The following is a 19,735-nucleotide window of genomic DNA, read 5'->3' as shown; positions in this document are numbered from 1 at the left end:
AGTAACCAGCAGCAGATAGCATCCCTATCACTACTTAGCACCAGGAGCACATAAAACACGGAGAAAACTGATGAGAAACCAGGCTTTCTAAAGCAACAAAGACAAAAGTTATTCTCTCTTACTGGCTAGTCTAAAAGCAAGGAGGTATGACACACACACAAAAAAACCTTCCAAAAAGGACTGCCAACTCACAGGTATTTGATTTATTTGCAGGCTTTATAACCTTATGCGTTACATGTATTCCTTTTGTATGTACCGTGTTTCATAATAAAAATTAAAAGAAAATTGTGATTCTATAATTACCAATTTTAAAAAGAAATAGGAACAAAAGTGCAAGAAACACAAAGGAGAAACTGGCATCTTTGACCTTCAACTCTTGAGAAATAAGAAATGTGTAACATTTAGTATTCCACCTATAACACTTAGCATACTGTACTAGGTACAAACAGGTATTCAATAAATGTTTGTGGTACAAGTGAAAGAAAATTAGTGTTTTAATCACACTAATTCCTAGACTGTTTTTTTCTTCTGAAAACAACTGGCATAGCAAGAAATGGAATATTCTACATTAAGAAGACAGTAAAGTCAAATGTCCACACACCAAAAGTGACAGACATGCCTAGAACTCAGGCACTAGCTCTGACTACAGCCTGCTTGGCCCTGCTGGCCCCAGGAGCAACGAGAGCTCTCTCAGGCTGAGTTCCAAAGCTATGCTTGCTTTTTACTATATTATTATTATTATTATTATGCCTAGACTAGAGCATGCTAGGGCACAGGTTAGGGATGGCAAAAGGTGTTCAACAGAGTCTGCCTAAACTTAGGCTTGGTCATGAGGTCCCCTTTTCCTCCAAGAACAATGAGAGCCAAGATAGATGCATTAAGCATCTCCTATCTTTCCCTCCACCTCATAATCCCAGAAAGTTCCATCATGCAAGTGTTTTAACTACTAGAATAATGTAACACCACTCAATGTGTTAACAAGTCTGGCCATGATTGGTGTGGGGTAAAGGACACAACAGCGAATGTGACTGCTGTTTTTAACCTAAGTATGCAGTTCATCAAAGAAAAGACCATCAAAAGAAGTAACTGCAATTTTAATATTCTACTTAATGATTAAACACACACATTTACTCCATAAATAATCCTTTAGTAAATGTAAATGTTAATGTAATGTCAGTAAAGTTTTGTTAATTTTAAGTCAAAAAAATATATAGAGACAAGTACCAGGAGAGGAAGCAGCAATAAAATCCCAAAAGCCAGAAGCAAGAGGAAAGGTGACAACTACCACAGAGGACCCAAGAGGAATGAATCCTAAACCAGAAAGCAGAAGAGCGACATGTCTTGCACTATATCCTCAAAAGGCTCAAGAACTGGTGGCAGCAGTTACTGGTAGAAGTAGGAATGAAAATGAGATTTAAAAGCAGAAAGAAAGGTGACAGACTCAGCCCAGAATCCAGTTCCAGGATCCCCACTAGAAGACTAGAGATTTTTTTTTTTCTGACCAGTGTAAAAGCACAGAGTTTTGGGCTGGAGACACACAGTTTGGGAGAAAGGGTAGCATATCAGAAAAGAGTGATTGAGAGATTTATGTACCAAGTGTTGAGATCTCCGAGCTTTCTCCCCACTTAGCTCCCTTCTTTTTTTTTTTTTAATGTTTATTTATTTTTGAGAGAGAGAGAGAGAGAGAGAGAGAGAGAGAGATGAGCAGGGGAGGGGCAGAGAGAGAGGGAGACACAGAATCCAAAGCAGGCTCCAGGCTCTGAGCTGTCAGCACAGAGCCCAACGCAAACCGTGTGATCATGACCTGAGCTGAAGACTGAAGCTTAACCAACTGAGCCACCCAGGTACCCCTCAGTTCCCTTTTTACTAGCAGTCAGGCCTATTCTCTGGGGGAAACTAAGCTGCCCAGAAGAAGAGACCTAAAGACGTCCACTCAAAGAAACAGTCTAGTCAGATTCAACAAGAAGCTCCATCAAACATCCTGAGCTTTTTGAGGTGTCTGGGTGGCTCAGTCAGTTGAGCGTCTGACTCTTGATCTCGGCTCAGGTCACGATCTCACGGTTCTTTCTAAGTTTGGGCCTTGCATTAGGCTCTGCACCGACAGTGCAGAGCCTACTTGGGACTCTCTTTCTCCCTCAAAATAAATAAACATCATTTTAAAAAACAGATATTAAAAATACTGCAATGAGTTAGAATCTAAAAAACTTGTTTAAATTTACCAGAACTGATAAACATGAGCTTCCAGACCAAAAGGGCCTTCTGAATGCCTGGTACAGTGGACAAAAGTAGATCTCAAGGTACAACACAGTGAAATTTAAGAGCAGTGGGGACAAAAAGAAGTTCTTAAAAGCTTCCAGGGTGAAAGAGACAGAGAGCTGGAGAAAGTAGGCAACATCTGAAGAATCAGACATCAAAAGTGGCTTCAGGCTTCCTAACAGCAACAGAACTTACAAGGCACTAGAGTAAATGCCTTCAAAATTCTAAAGGAAAACGTTTCTGGACCAGAAGTCTAAGTGTGACAACAACATAAAACAGCCTTGGATGTGCAAAGTGTCAAAAAAAAAAAAAAAAAAAGGAAGGGGGTGTTAACTTCCCATGCATTCTTCCTCAGAAAGACACTGTAGGCTGTGTTCTAGGAAAATAAGGCAATAAATGGAGAGAAAGAAAGAAGTGAATCAAGGAAAGGGGCTTCAATCAAAAAGTCTGGGAAAGGAAACCCCCAGGATAACAAGGAAACGGCGGACCTTGGGAGCAACCTTCCAGAATGGGTCAAATGGCCAGAAAAGATACCTCCCCACCCTCAACAACAGCAATAAAATATCTGATATGTTTGAACATATCAAAAAAGAAAAAGAAAAACAAACAAACAAAAAACCTATGGAGAATATTAGGTCAAAGTCTGAGGATTAATTAGTGCTATTAGCAATTTCTGATATGTACATAGAAATTGAGGAAACAAAAAAGTAATTACTTTATAAAATTTATTTCAATTCTAGTATAGTTAACATACAGTGTTATATTAGTTTCAGGGGTACAATGTAGTGATTCGGCACTTCCATGCATGACCTGGGGTGTTCATCCCAGCAAGTATGCTCCTTAATCCCCATCACCAATTTCACCCATCCCCCCACTCCCAAAATAATTACTAACTTCAGGGAAAATAAAGTACTATTCAGGCAAGGACAAGTAACCACAGTACAGTACATATTTCAGCCCTGAACAGTGTTTATTTTTTTCAATTACTGTAAATGCTGAATATTGATCTAACCACATAATGGACACAACTATATCAGAAAAGTGAGAAGAAAGGAAGCAGGAGCACATGCAGCTGTGGGAGGGTGGTAAAATAGAGATAAATCCTTACCTCCCATAGCAGTTAAGTCAAATTTTTTTTAAACACTGAAAACTGAAAAATCAAGAAGTAGCACACTATAAAATGTTATGTAGCTACAAGGATAATAGCAAAACAGCAAAAGAAACAGTTAAGAGAGTTAAGACATAGGCAACTAAACAGGAGACTACTGTTTTTAGTAATAAGCACATGAGATCTATTTTACTCTAACCTATACACCTATATATAACTTTGATATGAAAAAAAAAAAGTTTAAAACATAAAACATGATTACAAAATGTGTCACAAAAGGGGATTCTCACTGTGCTCAGGAGAAACTAACCTATTGGGGGGAGTACTCAAACCCCCTTTTGGACAGACTACCTAAACTAAGCTGGGGGCTAGGTAAGAGGAGGCCTCCAGACCAGAGGGTGATGCACTCTAGACCTGAAACATGTTCCCCATGGGAAACAAGTCATGAGACTCCATCCTTCCCCCAAATACTTGTCTCCCCCATCTACATCTTACTCATCCTTCAAGGCCAGGCTCAAGTTTCACCTTCTCAGAAGCTTCCTACCTAGAACCAGGTACTAGGTACTACTCTTCCACCTTAAAATGATGTCTTTCATCTGCTATCTCATTCTCTGAATTAAAGTAATTAGTATTACACCAATACCATAATACATTCTCTTTAGTCACTCAATAGGCAAAAATATAGAAATTGAAAATAAAAACCACAATAATCCCATCTTTCAAATATCCTTCTAGCCATTGGGTGAATATAAATAATCGAATAAGCTTTTCATTCACTGCATGGTGGAATTTTTCTTCATCATTAAATAACCTTTTCTAATATCACTATAGTATCTGAAACCCAGTGTACATTTTTTTAAAGGGAAAAAAAGTTCATTTCTCGAAGTAACTACAGCATTAACCAGGGACAATTAAATAATAATTAAAGTAATCTGGTAAGAGAAATACAAAATCAGGATTAGAAGGTATGGCCTGGTAATTGTTGAGATCCTTTTCAACACAATTACAGATTCTTACTTTAAATATTTTCACTGAAATGTGAAGTCAAACTTAAAATGGCATTTGGATTACATTAAACCTGACACATGAAGATATTTTAACCTTCCAAATAATAGTAGATGCTAACATAATAAGCCAATGATTACCTTTCACACCTCCCATAACTTTCTCCCCTTCTACTCAGCTGATCATTTTAGTCACAGCTGAAAGGTGGCAAGATAGCTGTGAAACTCACAATATCAAGTAACTGTGATCACCTCACTTAACTCAGCCACCTGAAATAAAACTCGGCCAACAAGCTTAAGACAATTAATGCTGCTACATACATGACTGAGTAGAACTGATTTTAACCACACCTTAAAATACTCCATCTGTGACAATTCAGTCACAGAAGGACAAAACTGCTGAAAACAACCTAGTATCAACCATCAATCACGTGTAAGATCCTCAAGGCTACAGATTACCCTCAAATCATTCTTCTTATCCTATTTCAAGAGTAACATGACAATTTCAAAATTTCTGAAAATGCTACTACTAAAAGCAGTGAATAAGAGTACTATAACTCGGGGCACCTGGGTGACTCAGACGGTTAAGTGTCTGACTTCAGCTCAGGTCATGATCTCACAGTTTGTGAGTTCGAGCTCTGCGTTGGACTCTTGGCTGACAGCTCAGAGCTGGAGCCTGTTTCGGATTCCGTGTCTCCCTCTCTCTTGCCCTCCCCTCCTTGTGCACTCTATCTTTCTCAAAAATAAATAAATATTAAAATAAGTTAAAAAAAAAAAGAATACTATAACTCAAAGAGCCAACTTCTTTAAAAAAAAAAAAAAAGCTCTAGAACTTTTAAAATTAGTAGCTTCTCACTTTTACAAAGACTTTATTAAAACATCTCATCAGGGGTGCCTGGCTGGCTTAGTTGGTGGAGCACATGACCCGTGATCTCAGGGTTATGAGGTCATGTCCCACATCAGGTACAGAGATTACTTAAAAATAAAATCTTTAGGGGCCCCTGAGGGGCTCAGTCAGTTAAGCATCCGACTTTGGCTCAGGTCATGATCTTGCCATTGATGGGTTCAGGCACCATGGCGGGCTCTGTGCTGACAATCCAGAGCCTGGAGTATGCTTCAGGTTCTGTGTCTCCCTCTCTCTCTGCGCTTCTTTCTCTCTCTCTCTCCCTCTCTCTCTCTCTCTCAAAAATAAACATTAAAAAATTGTTTTAATAAATAAAATAAAAGCTTTAAAATAAAACCATCTAATCAGTAATAGTCCAGCTTCTATCACAAAGAAGTAAAATTGTGTGACAGCAAGTGATGATTTTACTGTGAACTTAAAATTGCTCTAAAAACCAAAGTTTATTTGAAAAAATTTTAGTTATGATTTCTAAAAGCATTATTAATTATTTTCTGGGACATACAATATTTGAAGCTGACCAGAAGGGAAAGATTTACAAACAGAATGCTTTGACTAGTACTGTAAAATTACAAAATGGTATTCTATACTCAATGACCCATCTGTTTTTAAAATATACTATTAAGATAACATTTTCTATATTTTTAAACAATGTATAATTTCTTTTATCTTTTAGCATAAACTCACCATCTATATTTATTGACATCACTTTTAAAAATAATTATTCATGAGGCGCCTGGGTGGCGTGGTCGGTTAAGCGTCCAACTTTGGCTCAGTTCGTGATCTCACGTTTCGTGGGTTCGAACCCCACATTGGGCTCTCTGCTCTCAGTGCAGAGCCTGCTTCAGATCCTCCATCCCCCTCTCTCTCTCAAAAATAAATAAATAAACATTAAAAAAATTTTTAATAATTATTACAAAAGACGTTTGCTAAATCATCAATAGAATGCTGTCTCTTTGGATCAAAGCCACCAGCTCCTATATGCAAAAGCAATCAATTATAAAGCTGGAAGGAATCAAAGTGATAATAATAGCCCAACTACTTCAATTTACACAACACAAAATAAGGCTAGAATAAGAGGTTAAAATCCTCACCCACAGTCACACAACCTCTTACTTCATGATAGAAGCTGGAGTATTACTGATTAGATGTTTTAATAAAGTTCTTTTATGTTCTCCTAACCCAGTCTCTACTTAGTGCCCAAAGTGAACCCTCCAGATATAAAGTCTACATGACCAGCTTCAAAAACTGCTTATTGGAGTGCCTGGCTGGCTGAGTTGGTAGAGCTCTTGACTTTGGGATCATGAGTTCGAGCCCCATGTTGGATATAAAGATTACTGAAAAACAACAACAAACCTGCTTATTAACGCAGAGGTATGTGAAGAGTTTGGATGCTACAACATAAAGCTCCTAAAATGAAAGCTTCAAAATACTAACACTGTATTCCCGATTCCCTAGTTCACAAAATTTCATCTAAATTTAACAAGGACAAAATAAATTAAGAACAATTTAGTAACAAAGAAAAAAGCAAAATAAGCAGAGAATTCTATAGAAAAAAGACCGTAGAGGTTAAAGGGACTTGGGTTTTACCTACAGTGCTTTCAGTTTTTACAGCACTGTATGCATTGTTAATCAGACCTTAATGCTTAAGATGAATGTGAGTAATAAATATACGTCTTTATTTTATACTATTTTTGCAACTTGTAAGTTGAAACTATTTCCAAATTAGTTTGTAAAGCAATTTTTTTACAAGCAAAACATGACTGGGGCACCGCCTGGCTCAATCAGTGGAGCATGTGACTCTTGATCTCGGGCTTATGAGTTCGAGCTCCACACTGGTGGAGAGAGTCCTTAAAAATAAAACCTTTAAAAAAACAAATAAAACTGGGGTGCCTGGGTGGCTCAGTCTGTTAAGTGGCCAACTCTGGCCTAGGTCACGATCTCATGCTTCATGAGTTCAAGCCCCGTGTTGTGCTCTGTGCTGACAGCTCAGAGCCTGGAGCCTGCTTTGGATTCTGTGTCTCCCTCTTTCTCTGCCCCTCCCCTGCCTGTGCTCTGTCTCTCTCTCTCTCAAAAAAAAATGGGTAAACATTACAAAAAATAAAAAACAAAAACAAAACGTATAAAAAATTTAATATAAAAAGCACATGATTATTAACAAAAATTTGGGAAAAAAAGAAACCACTCTTATCATTTTTCTTAACAATCTATTATAAATGTATGAAACAACGCCACTAAAGATGAGGGGAAAGGTATGACCTAAGCAACTTTGGAAATGAGTAGTCTGCAAACCTAAAAGCAAAGAAACTGTACATATGCCCTGTCCTCTAGTTGAGAAAACTGTTTCACACAGAGGAATAGGTTAACATTTGTGACACCACTCCACACGTATGTTAGAATTAAAGAATTAAGTAAATGGATGGTGGGTAGTGGGAGCAAGGTTTCTCACTACTGAATGGGAATTTACAGAGGGGCCAGGGCAGGAGGCTAGAGTGATCCACATAGTAATGGGTTAGACTTGGTTAGCTTAACATAGATACAGGTGATTACATATAGAAATGCATACAGATAGGTATACACACATATATTTCTCTCCTCTATCAACCGAAAGGGCCCAGTAGCAATGAGCACAGATCTTGGTTTCTAACACCATTCTCCAATTAAAGGAGCCAGGGCTCCCTGGAGAAATGGCTGATTCTAGGGTGGCACAGGAAATACACATGATGATCCTGGTGCCAAATGCAAGGAAGTGCTTAAAAAAACCAAAAGATGGAGCCAGGTCAGAGGGACACAAGTGCCAACTGAAAGAGTTCCAATGGCCAAAAGTGCAACAATCTGAGGCATAAAATAGTACTGGATTATAACTCAAAGAATAAAATAACCGAGTCCACACTGATATCAATGAATAAATAAATACAAAGAGATAAATGTTGCACGCAGAAAAATTCTGAATAATTTATGCAAATACTCTGCCCTCCACAAGGTGGAGCATAACTCTTCAATCCTTAAGTGCATATGGTACATAGACTGCGACTTCCTTACAAAGAGCACAGCATGAAAGGCAGGGAGTGGGGGAGTAATTTTACAGTAGAGAAATCTCACAAACACCACGTGAGCCAGGTGATCAAGGTCAACGTCAACAATGTTACGTTGGTTGTATGCATTCTTGATATGATATGATGGAAATGGCACTTTACATCTGTGGTCTTCCTCACCAAAACCCACAATCCCAATTTAATCATGAAAAAAGATTTAGACAAATGCAATTGACTACATAAGCAGATGGACGTTAGGTAAACCTACTGTAACTGCTTCAAAATATATGTAAATAAAACCACCGTGCTGTACACCTTAATCTTATACAGTGATGTATGTCAATTATTTATCAATAAAACTGCAAAAAAAAAAATAATAATTTGAGGGACAGTCTACAAACACCTGATTCAAACTCCTCAAAACTGTCAAGGTCATCAAAAACAAGGCAAATTTGAGAAACCATCACAACCAAGAGGATCCTTAGGTAACATGACGACCAAATGTAAAGTGGTAACCTGTATGGTACTGTGGAACATAAAAAGATTAAAAAATGAAAATCTGAATAAAGAATGGATTTTAATTAATAATAATGTTTCCGTATTGGCTCGTTAATGTCATAAACATACTATGCTAATAAATGATGTTAATAGGGAAAACTGGTTCTGGGGTACATGAAAACTGTTATCTTCTCAATGTTTTTGAAAAATCTAAAAATGTTTCAAAAATTAAAGTTTATTTTAAAAAAATGTTTTAAAGACTTATTTTAAAAAGTAAAGGGAAGGGGCATCTGGGTGGTTCAGTCAGTTAAGTGTCTGACTCTTGATCTCAGCTCAGGTCTTCATCTCAGCGTCGTGAGTTCAAGCCCCACGTTGGGCATGGAGCCTACTTTAAAAAAAAAAAAAAGGAAAAGGGACTTTTTTCTAATATTTATTTATTTTTGAGAGAGAGAGCACACACAAGCACGAGAGGGACAGGGAGAGAGAGGGAGACACAATCCCAAGCAGGCTCCAGGCTCTGAGCTGTTTGTGCAGAGCCCAATGCAGGGCTCAAACCCACAAACTGTAAGATCTCGACCTAAGCTAAAGTTGGACGCTTAACCAATCGAGCCACCCAGGTGCCCTGGGGAAAAAATTTGTAAAGCCTGAAGAATGCACACAAACTTGAGAGGCAGTTACACCGGGAAATCAAGCTTTCCTTTACAAGTGTTCTGTCTGGCTCTAGTATACGAAGAGTATCTGTGTACCATTGTATAACAACAAATGTTTAATTTTTTTTCTTCTTTAATGCTTATTTTTGAGAGAAAGAGACAGCATGAGCAGGGGAGGGGCAGAGAGACAGGGAGACACAGAATCTGAAGCAGGCTCCAGGCTCTGACCTGTTAGCACAGAATCCGATGCGGGGCTTGAGATCATCAGCCATGAGATCATGACCTGAGCTGAAGTCAGACACTTAACTGACTGAGCCACCCAGACACCCCAACAAATGTTTAATTTTAAATGACACACTTAAGCACGGAATAATAAATAAAATCAAAGTGTTATTAAACAGAAGCCATTCCCTAAGCTCTTATATTTCTGTTCATAAACCATCCAATTTCCAGAAAAACCTCCAAATCCTATTCAAGCAGCTCATTAACTAGTAACTGATATTACTATAATATATGAATTTAAAAGAAAAACTGTCAATATTGCTAAGGGGGATAAAAAAATACATCCACACACACACAATACATACATATATATATATGTATATGTATATATATGTATATATATATTCACACATGTGAAAGAAATTGCTTTAATCAGTAAGAAAATATTTCACCTGAAACATTCTGAAATTGATCAGTATTTAGACCCAGTACTTATAACTTTTAATATAAATTGTGTTATTCAAAAAAAAGAAATGAGTCATCCTAATTTTTACAGCAGGATGTGCTACATGATGTCTAATAACACTCACTTTATTACTATACTTGGTGAAGGCAACAACCCATAACTGCATTTCTATCTAGATAGCTACTAGAAACAGTAGCAACTGGAGTATGTAAAGCTCAACAAATTTAATACGTGATATTTAGCAATTGCCTATAGTGGCAAAAATGATCTGAGAATAAAGATAAGATCATCAGGCTGGTTATCAACATCAATCTCTAATTAAAGTGTTAGAAGCTGCTTTATCTAAACAGGCACCATCGACTACTACAAGTATATGATTCCACTAAACAGTTGTACTTGTTCAAAGACAATGTAAGAATAAATTATTAAGAAACCAAAGCAATTATTTTAAAGCCCTAAGAACAAATAAATCAGAAGATGGCACCTGAACCTCTTCAGGCCTTCTTTTTTTTTTTTTTTTTTTTTTTTTAATTAGTAAGAATACAAAGTCACTCTCATAGGATTTATTTCATAATACAATGTTATGTCAGGTAACATGATACATGGGTGTCTAGCATAAAGTAATGTGAAGTTATGTTCAGGCAAACCAGCCGGTGGCATCAGATGAGATGATGCCAGGATTTCCTCAATTGGGCCTTAGTCCCTACCCAAACCAGGGAGTTCTGCCTTGTTTAAATCTGGTTAAATCTGGTTAAACCTGCCTTGGTTAAATCTCCCCTAAGAAGTGGTCACCAGTAGGACCAGACAAGAAAATAACAAGGGATCAGCAAGAATCATCGCTGCTACACAAAAAACACTCACTGCTTACCAAGAGGGAGTCAAATACCTGACACTCACAAATCCTGTTTCCATATTCATAATAAATTGCAAAAGTGCCCTCATGATATATTTCTCATGGGATACTATCTGCTTACATCTTTTAGAGTTACAAAAAAAAATTTATGGATGTAATGACATCCATTCTAGGCTTTGCTTCAAAATAATGGTGGGGAGTATAAATGAAACAATATTACCCATTTGCTGATCAATGCTGAAGCTGAGTGATGAGTACAATAGATTTATTACACCATATTTTAGTATGTTTGGAATTTTCATGGTAAAAAGTTGAAAATGTAAATATTATTAAGAAATGACTCTACTACAACTCAACAAAAAGCAAACAACCCAATTCAAAAATGTAATATACATTTCTCCAAAGGCATACAAATGGCCAATAAGCACAAAATCCTCAATATCACTAATCATTAGGGAAATGTAAATCAAAAAATAAAACTTCATGCCCATTAGATAGCTTTATCAAAAAAATAAAATAACAAGTATTGGGGAAGATGTTAAAAATTGGAACACTGCCACACCGCCCCAAAAAATAATTGGAACTCTCACACACTGCTGGTGGGAATGTAAAATGGTGTGTGTAGGTACTATGGAAACAACTCTACCCATCTTCTCAAAAGTTTTGGAAAAGTTTTCTTTGATCATTGGCCATATAGGCCACCAAGACAGCAAAATAACCTTAAAATCTGGACATAACATCCTAAGAGGCATTCCAAGATATAATTGTGACTTCTGAAAATAAAAAAATAAAACCACAGGGGCACTTTTCACCCTTCCTCCAGGATCGTGACTTCATCTAACACGTTAGCATAAATATGGTTTGGCTTGGAAGAGATGAAATTCTTTCCGTGATCTTTCAAAACCTTCCTCCGCAATCCTGAAAGAATTTATCCAAAAAGGTATCATTCCCAAAGCTGCTCTACAGTGTCATCAGACGATACAAACTTATTAGTGATGCTTATAAGCGGTCAACTTCTGCAGCAGGCAATGAGTGAAGTCGAAAGCTAAACATTCCACAGTCTATTTTTAGGCCTATATGGCAGTGTCATTGTTGCACCCTGAGATTAGATTCAAATTCAAAGATCTCAAAACATTTAGGAAAGTATCTGGCAAAATTCATGATACAGGCAAAGATCCATTCTAGTGAGGCCAAGAGGTCTTAGAATGGATGAACAGGAATAAAAGTCTGCAGAGAGAGCAATACATAACAAGTTTCTCAGGCTTACCTAGACCCTCTGAAACAGTGCTTCTGAATGTTTGGATATACAATCTGTTCCAAAATGCAAAAAGGGAAAAAAAAAAAAGTCACAGGGAAACTATGAGCTCAGACTTTCTGTGCATCATGATGCTAAGTTCAAGTTATGCACATGGTGTCCTACTGATAAAAAGACCATAAAGGCAAAACTGTGTTTGTATTTAGTAATGAATTTTACAGTCTTCCACTGCATTTACTTTACTAGAGGACCAGCTCAATTTGATTAACCAGATCAAGCAGAAGTCAGAATGGCCTTTTGTGACAACCAGAGAGTATCATGCTCCTATCAAGTTGCCTGGACAATTCACCAACATTCTATAATGCAAAAGCCTTTTAAATATGTATATTCTCTGACGAAGTATTTCCACCTCTAAAAACTTATACTAAGGAAAAAATTAAAACACAAATAAAATTTATACTAAGGAAAACAGATGATGTATATAAAAGAAACTTCAGTGAATGAAAAAAATTATGAACATACTTAGTGACCAACAGGCAACTGACTTGAACTATAGCACAGCCATAATTACATGCTTTGCAGGCATTAAAATACTAACCCACCTTATATTACCTGTATTGTGTGCCTCTGTACATAAATTCGAACATAGACACATATATGCAACTCTGTGAATGCACTTGTGTCTCAGAACAAGATACACAGGGGCACAGTCGGTATGTAAACATACACATGTGCACCTATGCACAAAATGTGTGTAAGTATAATCAGGGGCCCATAGAACAGTACATGTGTGCAAAGATGTACCTCTATATATACACATATGGGTACATGAGAAAATACATAGGCACATATATATCTGCTAATGAACATGCCTATATTTGGAACGTGAGCCTGTGTTTTAAGCAGGTGAGTGTGTATTTATCCTTGTAATCACTACTTAGAAGCTGTGACCTTGAGCAAGTTAAGTAGCCTCTTGGAGTCTTGACTTTGTCATCTATACAATCATACCAAACACTGCCTCATGGGGGTTTTATGAGGATTAGTGAAATAATGGATGTAAAACACTTAGTCCTGTGATTGCCACAAAGTAAATGCTCAATCAATATTAGCTTTCCATATCTGTACAAATGTATACTGATTTATATTTGTGTATATTTACATACCTATAAGTCCACAAAGATACACATCAAAATACTAACTCTGGTTACCCATGGGGTATAGGTTTCATTGTGGGGTTTTTTAGACGAGGTTGACTTTCGTATTTTGCAATTTTTCTAAGAAGATTATTTCTTTGTCCATGCTGTTTTTGGAAGTTATTTCTCCAAAATAATGATTTTTAAAAAATAAAATAAGGACAGCCTGTCCCTGGCATACTTCAATTCTGCCTATTTAAAGCTATCAAGTACTACACCAAGAAATATATACATAGTTTTAATACTCCAGCAGCAAAATTTTTGTATTCCAGCAATATGTCAGCATTACCTAATGGCTCAAGAAGATGGCAGTACAAAGAAAAGCCACAGCTTTTTGCTTGTTTGCCTTACCCAAGGCAGGATGAAAAGAATTAGAACACACTGTGGGGTACATGAGCTTTTTGAACACTGTGGTGACAGTTAAGTGACAACTGTCACTTGTATTTGATTAAACAGGGAGGAACCCAGAGCCATGCCCAAGGTCATACAAAAAAGCATGTACCAGACCCCAGACAGTGAGAGATGGAAGGACTAGACTGCACTGCCAGTTTGGGCGTGTTTATGAAACCAAGAAGCTAAATTCTTAACCAGTCATTTCAGGAGTCCGGCTGGAGGAGGGAGGAAATTACAACACAGGGCTGATGACAGCAAAACAAACTGGTAACTGGCCGCATTGGGTTAATCTAGATGTTTTAATCATACCGGTTCTCCTTATTTCTAAAATACAAAACTGTAGATCATCAATGATAGGACATTTAATTTCATAAAAGCACGACTGACATCTGTATGCAAATTATACCAAAAACATCTGAAAGGACAAGATGCAAGCAGTTATCTGAGGTTCCAATCAACACCAGTTACTACCCGGCTTAATTTCCACAAATACGAAGTATTAGGTTAAATACCACTAAAAACCCTGCAGACTGTGAATTTCCGAGGGGAACCCAGCTACATACACAGGCGAGTAAAACAAGCAGCTCTTTTCCCCAGGGCCTCAATTTATAAATTATGACCCAGATAATACTCCAATCATCCCCTATACATTTCCTCCCCAGCCATGCTATTAAATCTCTTTAAACGTCATTTCCAAGCTTTTAAAACACACACCCAGGCACACGCCCTGCAGCATTCAACGAAGCTCGACATTTTGGGGCTGGCCCCAGCTAAAAAAACATCGCCTTTTTCCAAATCTACTGCAAACTGTGGACTTGCCTCTCGTCTCATTTTTGACTTTTGTCTGAAAACAGAGACGAGGAGGATGGGTTTCCACAAACAGACTAGGCTCTGAAACCCTGAGCAATCGCATCTCGCTGCGGGGAGCTATCGGCCGCAGGAGCAGCGATTTTAATCTTTTCTCTCCACCTAGTTTCCTTTTCCATCTCAGGCGTGTTTTTTTTTTTTTTTTTTCCTTTTCTTTTCTTTCCAATGACATCAAACCAAAGGTGGAAAAAGGAACACTGAATGCCCCCGGGCCGATGCCTCCCGAGGGTCTCGGGCTCCGACCCTCGGGGTCCTCGGGGACCCGCCCGCTGCGGGAACTGCGGAAAACGCTGCGGGGCAGAGGTTTTCCACAGCCCGAGTGCCGCCCCAGGTCGCCCAGGGATGGGCCAGAGCCTCGAATCCGAGCCCAGGGCGCGCCCGGCCCGCCCAGGCCCGGCGCGGCCTGTCAAGCCGCGGCGTCGCGTCGGCCACAGGCTGGGCCGGAGAGGCCTGAAGCGGCCGGCGGGCAGGGCCCTGGGTCCGGGGTCCGGGGAGGGATTCGGCGCCGCTCACCTGCTGGTACCGGCTGCCGCAGGCCGGCTCCACCGCCGCCAGCGCCGCCAACGCCAACGCCATGGCGCAGCTGGCCGCAGAGAAGAAAGGTGAGCAAGCGAGCTCAAGGGACGCGGGCACAGCGGCCTGGGAGCGTGGAGGCCGAGAGGGTCGCGCCTCGGGTGGGTCTCGATGGCCGCCGCCGCTTCCAGGCAAGCCGCTCTCCTCGGGTTGTGAGCGCCGTCGCGGAGGCTCCGACGCGGCCCCTGGGGAGGAGGCGGGGACGACGACGACGCGGCGGCGCCGCCGCCCCGCCCCCGACTCGCGCCGCGCCGCTCTGCCCGGCCCGGCCTCGCCCCGCGCCGCCGCCCTGGTCCCGCCGAGCAGCCGCTCGGGGTGGGGGCCGCCCCTCCTCCCGCGCCCGGGGGGCTGAAGCGTCCGAGGCGTAGCCGCTGAAAAGGAATTATTCACCGAGGAGCACCTCGTGTGAGCTTTGAGATTCGCCTGTGTGTTCTCATCTAACCCTCATCTCACACCCCGACATGGGGGCCACAGCCCCGTTTAAGAAGTCATTGGCGCTCGAGGAGGTTGAGAGTCTGGCACAGCAGCGGTCTGATCCCTGATGCCTGCTGTGCAATCTCCGTTCTTTTCCAACTCCCTTCTTGTCTGCCATTTTCGTAGATCAGGGGTCTGTCAACCGCGGGGCAGAGGCCAAATCCGGTCCAGTGTCGGTAGAAAGTATAAGAAATTCAAATTTCATTGTCCATCAATTAAGTTTTATTGGAACACAGCCACTCCCATTTGTTGAGTGCCTTGCAAACCCTAAATTACGTGCCGTCTAGCCCGTTACAGAAAAGTTTTCTGACCCAACATCCTCCAGAACGCTTTAGATTTCAAACAAAGCCTAGTTAGGGTAGATGATAATAATAGCATACTCATTTTATTCAGTCCTTTAGTATTTTGACAGCCTCATCTGTGGACATAGACATGCTATTTTTCTGAACCAGAGCGCTCTGAGGAGGTGACACGAATGGCCAAACTCTAAAGATTCAGCCATGCAGAGAGCTTTCCAGGTAACAGGTATATTTGCGAAGGCAGTGAGGGGAACGAGAGCTTGCCTAGTGGAAGAACTGAAAGGAAGCAGGCAGAACTGCCATATAGGAGATATAATTATCAGTGTTTTCCAGGTGAGGAAATTATGCTTGAAGAGCTTAAAAATCTTAACCAAGAACACAGAGCCAGTGAGAGGTAAAGCCGGAATGTAAAACCAGCGTTCTTAACCATTATCATGCAACTAAATTATAAACTCTGTGAAGATGAAAGTATGTATCTTTTAAATATTTTTCTATCTCCTATAGCACCTACCACAGTATAGCTATATACCAGGCATTTGAGGTCTGCTGTTTCTGTCACACCCAGCCATCTGGAATTGCTTCTACCCATGAGTCCAACACAGAAAAAACCGCATCTTTGAAGCTTGTTGCAATTCCCATTTCTTCTTGATTGCCTTCCCAAGTCAGTAGTCTAGGGTTGGCATTAAGATGATCATTGTTTTAGCTTCTGATTTTCAAGTTTAGTTAACTACATATTTTTTTTTTAATTTTTTTTTAACGTTTATTTATTTTTGAGACAGAGAGAGACAGAGCATGAACGGGGGAGGGGCAGAGAGAGAGGGAGACACAGAATCGGAAGCAGGCTCCAGGCTCTGAGCCATCAGCCCAGAGCCCGACGCGGGACTCCAACTCACGGACCGAGAGATCGTGACCTGAGCCGAAGTCGGACGCTCAACCGACTGAGCCACCCAGGCGCCCCATTAACTACATATTTTTAAGCAGAGCTGCATTTGAACGTACCCTGAGGGTTCTGCATATACAAGCCGATTGTAATCAATAAAAATTCTAGATTTTTATCTTCCTCACTTTGAGTTCTCTACCAGTTTCCAAACTCCTACACATCTGTCCCAATACCCAAGTGTTAGGCTCACATATTTACACCCTGGGGGGAGCAAACAAATCCAGCAACCTGCCAATCTGAGAGTCTCACAGTGGCACGCTCCTTATTCTGTCCCTTGTTTTTAATCCAGAAAAACAACCTTTAAATGTAATAAGGTACCATGAATCATTCCACACATAATGCCCTATCTTGTGGTCTTATATAAGGAAAAAAATGTCTAATTTCAAATGAATTGAAATCTCACCAAGAGAAAGTAGAAATCCAGATTTCTTTGCCCAGATTATCTCAATGTACGTGTAAGAGGGAATAAAAAAGATGTCTGTGCTGCCGCATATGGCGTTTGGAGCAACAGCTGCCATCTTTACGCAGGTGTACAGCGCTGTGACGTTTGTGGAAAAAGATGTTGCTACCCTTCCAGTCTACCTCTTTCCTAAATTACTTTCTCCCTCAATAGCTGTACACTCCCTGCATATGAACATAATATAAATACTGGGCTTTCTCACTGGAATATTTTCTTTTGAAAGAAAAAAAAAGTTCATCTGCAGCCTCCAATCTCCCTTTCCGACTCCTTTTCTGATATCCTGAACCGAAGTGTTTTGTGTTAACAGTAAAGACTTGGTCTTTTTTTTTGCCTCCGAGTTCCCCCAAGAGCTTTTGAGAAGTAAACGGAGATGATTTGTGTTGATTCAATGGAGGGGTAAATTGGGAAATTGAGAAACTGAGTCACCACCGTATAAGGTCTCCAGTTGGCAAGCAAACTGTACAGTGAAGGGGAAAACTCTGAGTTTCTGACTCACAGATCCATGCGTGCTGCAAGCCAAGCAGACAGAGAAGATAATCCAAGGCTATAAAAATTGCACTCTTTGGCTTCATCTCGAGATGTTGTCAAAGAGAGTTTCCACAGAGAAAGTTATTAATTTCAGATTGCTGCACTTAGAGACTTATTTCCCCACAGAAGAGCAGTAATACTTTCCATGTGCAATACTTTTTATGTGAATTGCTGACTCTGAGTCATCCATCCTGAGAGAAGAGAAATATTATGGACGAGTAAAAGCGTCTGTTTCCCTCCCGCTCCCCAATTTAGATAAGAATCTCTTCCAGAATAGATGTGGTCTTCTGTCTCTCACATCCACCTGAGGCCTGTCCTAGGCAGTACTGAGCTCAGTAAGTAACCAAGAAGGGTTTGTTAAATTTTAAACAAAGCCTCATTGGTCTAATATCTCATTTCAGGCCTTGAATGTCTCCAGCTAATCTTTACAGGGCTCCAACCGAACCATGCATTTCCATTTCCACTTACTACTTCTTTCAATTCTCATTACATTACTGAGTTTCATTAAAGGCAAAGGTAGTACCTTCATATTATAAATAAAGACATTATCTACTGATAATTACCATTGTTTGTGGAGCACCTCCTGGGTCTTGGACCCTTCCCTACATCATCTCCTTAATCCTCATAACAGCCCAATGCAGGTAGAGAGATTCAGGAGACGTACATCACTTGCTCAGCTAGCAATGGTGGAACCACAATGCAAACTTAGATCTGTCCGATAACAAAACTTGAACACTTCTCCATATGTAGAGGAGAATATAAGACATAGAGGGACCAGCCTCATCCTTGGAGTCTTCACAATGAAATAGAGAAGATGGTAAACACATATTCAAGACCTGTTTTTAAAATCTAACATTTGCAAGTTAATTACAGCTGTCTTGGGCTATATTAACTAAAGATGGTAAAAAGAATTATGGGATCAGTTGTGATAATCCGGTAAGGATGGAAGAGAGAGGGTTTTGAATGAGGAAAAGGCTTTCCCATGATGGGGGGAAAGGCACACCAGGTCATGAGTATGCTTGTACAAAAACTTAGAAGAGGGGTCAGCAAACTTTTACGTAAAGAGATACAGAGTACTGTAAATATTTGGGGCTTTGTGAGCCACAAGCTTTCTGTCATAACTATTCTACTTTGCCACTGTGTTGTGAACACAGCCCTAGACAACACCAAGCAAACTGGCATGGCTGTGTTCTAATAACATTTTATTTATGGACACTGAAATTTGAATTTCTTATTTTCACGTGTCATGAAATATTATGCTTCTTTTGATTTTTTTCAACTATGTAAAAAATGTAAAAAATTATTTTTAACTCTCAGATCATACAAAAACAGGTAGTAGGCTGGATTTGGCCCCCAGGCAGTAGTCTGCCAAACCCTAGCTTCCTAGCAGGACAAAAAAAGTTTATCCACTAAGAGCTGGAGTGGGAAATTTAAACCACAGAGTAAGGCAGAAGGCCTAATGGAGAGGCAAAGGAGAGAGAAGAGGATGGGAATTTATAAAAGCTCTTAAAATATAAATGGCTTCTGCAAAAAAATAAGCCAGAGGAAAAATGTAGGTCAGTTAGGGATCCACCATGAGATTTCTGATTCCTTAGCTTACCTTCTTGCCCCTGGAATGCAATTGATTTATTTATTCATTCAACAAATATTAATTGAGCACCAATATGGGCAATTGTTGTGGCTTTCTGCCTAAGACCTGAAACTATAAAAAGAAGACTGTGGTTTCTCATTTATTCTCCAAAATGAAATTAAGAAATGCT

The 19,735-nt window shown here is 39.8% G+C and overlaps 1 protein-coding gene across 1 annotated transcript in view; it reads right to left on the bottom strand.

Annotated features, from left to right (window-relative positions):
* The window catches only part of NDFIP1 (Nedd4 family interacting protein 1), a 56,028-nt gene extending 40,545 nt beyond the window's left edge, over window positions 1-15,483 (bottom strand). The window contains exon 1 of the mRNA XM_042986188.1: window positions 15,215-15,483. Within this exon, the coding sequence (XP_042842122.1) occupies window positions 15,215-15,277 (63 nt within the window). The 5' untranslated portion in view covers window positions 15,278-15,483. The remainder of the gene's footprint in view (window positions 1-15,214) is intronic.
* Window positions 15,484-19,735: the final 4,252 nt, after the last annotated feature.

Source organism: Panthera tigris, chromosome A1, assembly GCF_018350195.1.
Source record: "Panthera tigris isolate Pti1 chromosome A1, P.tigris_Pti1_mat1.1, whole genome shotgun sequence".
NCBI lineage: Eukaryota > Metazoa > Chordata > Mammalia > Carnivora > Felidae > Panthera > Panthera tigris.
This window is presented reverse-complemented; position numbering and strand designations above follow the sequence as displayed.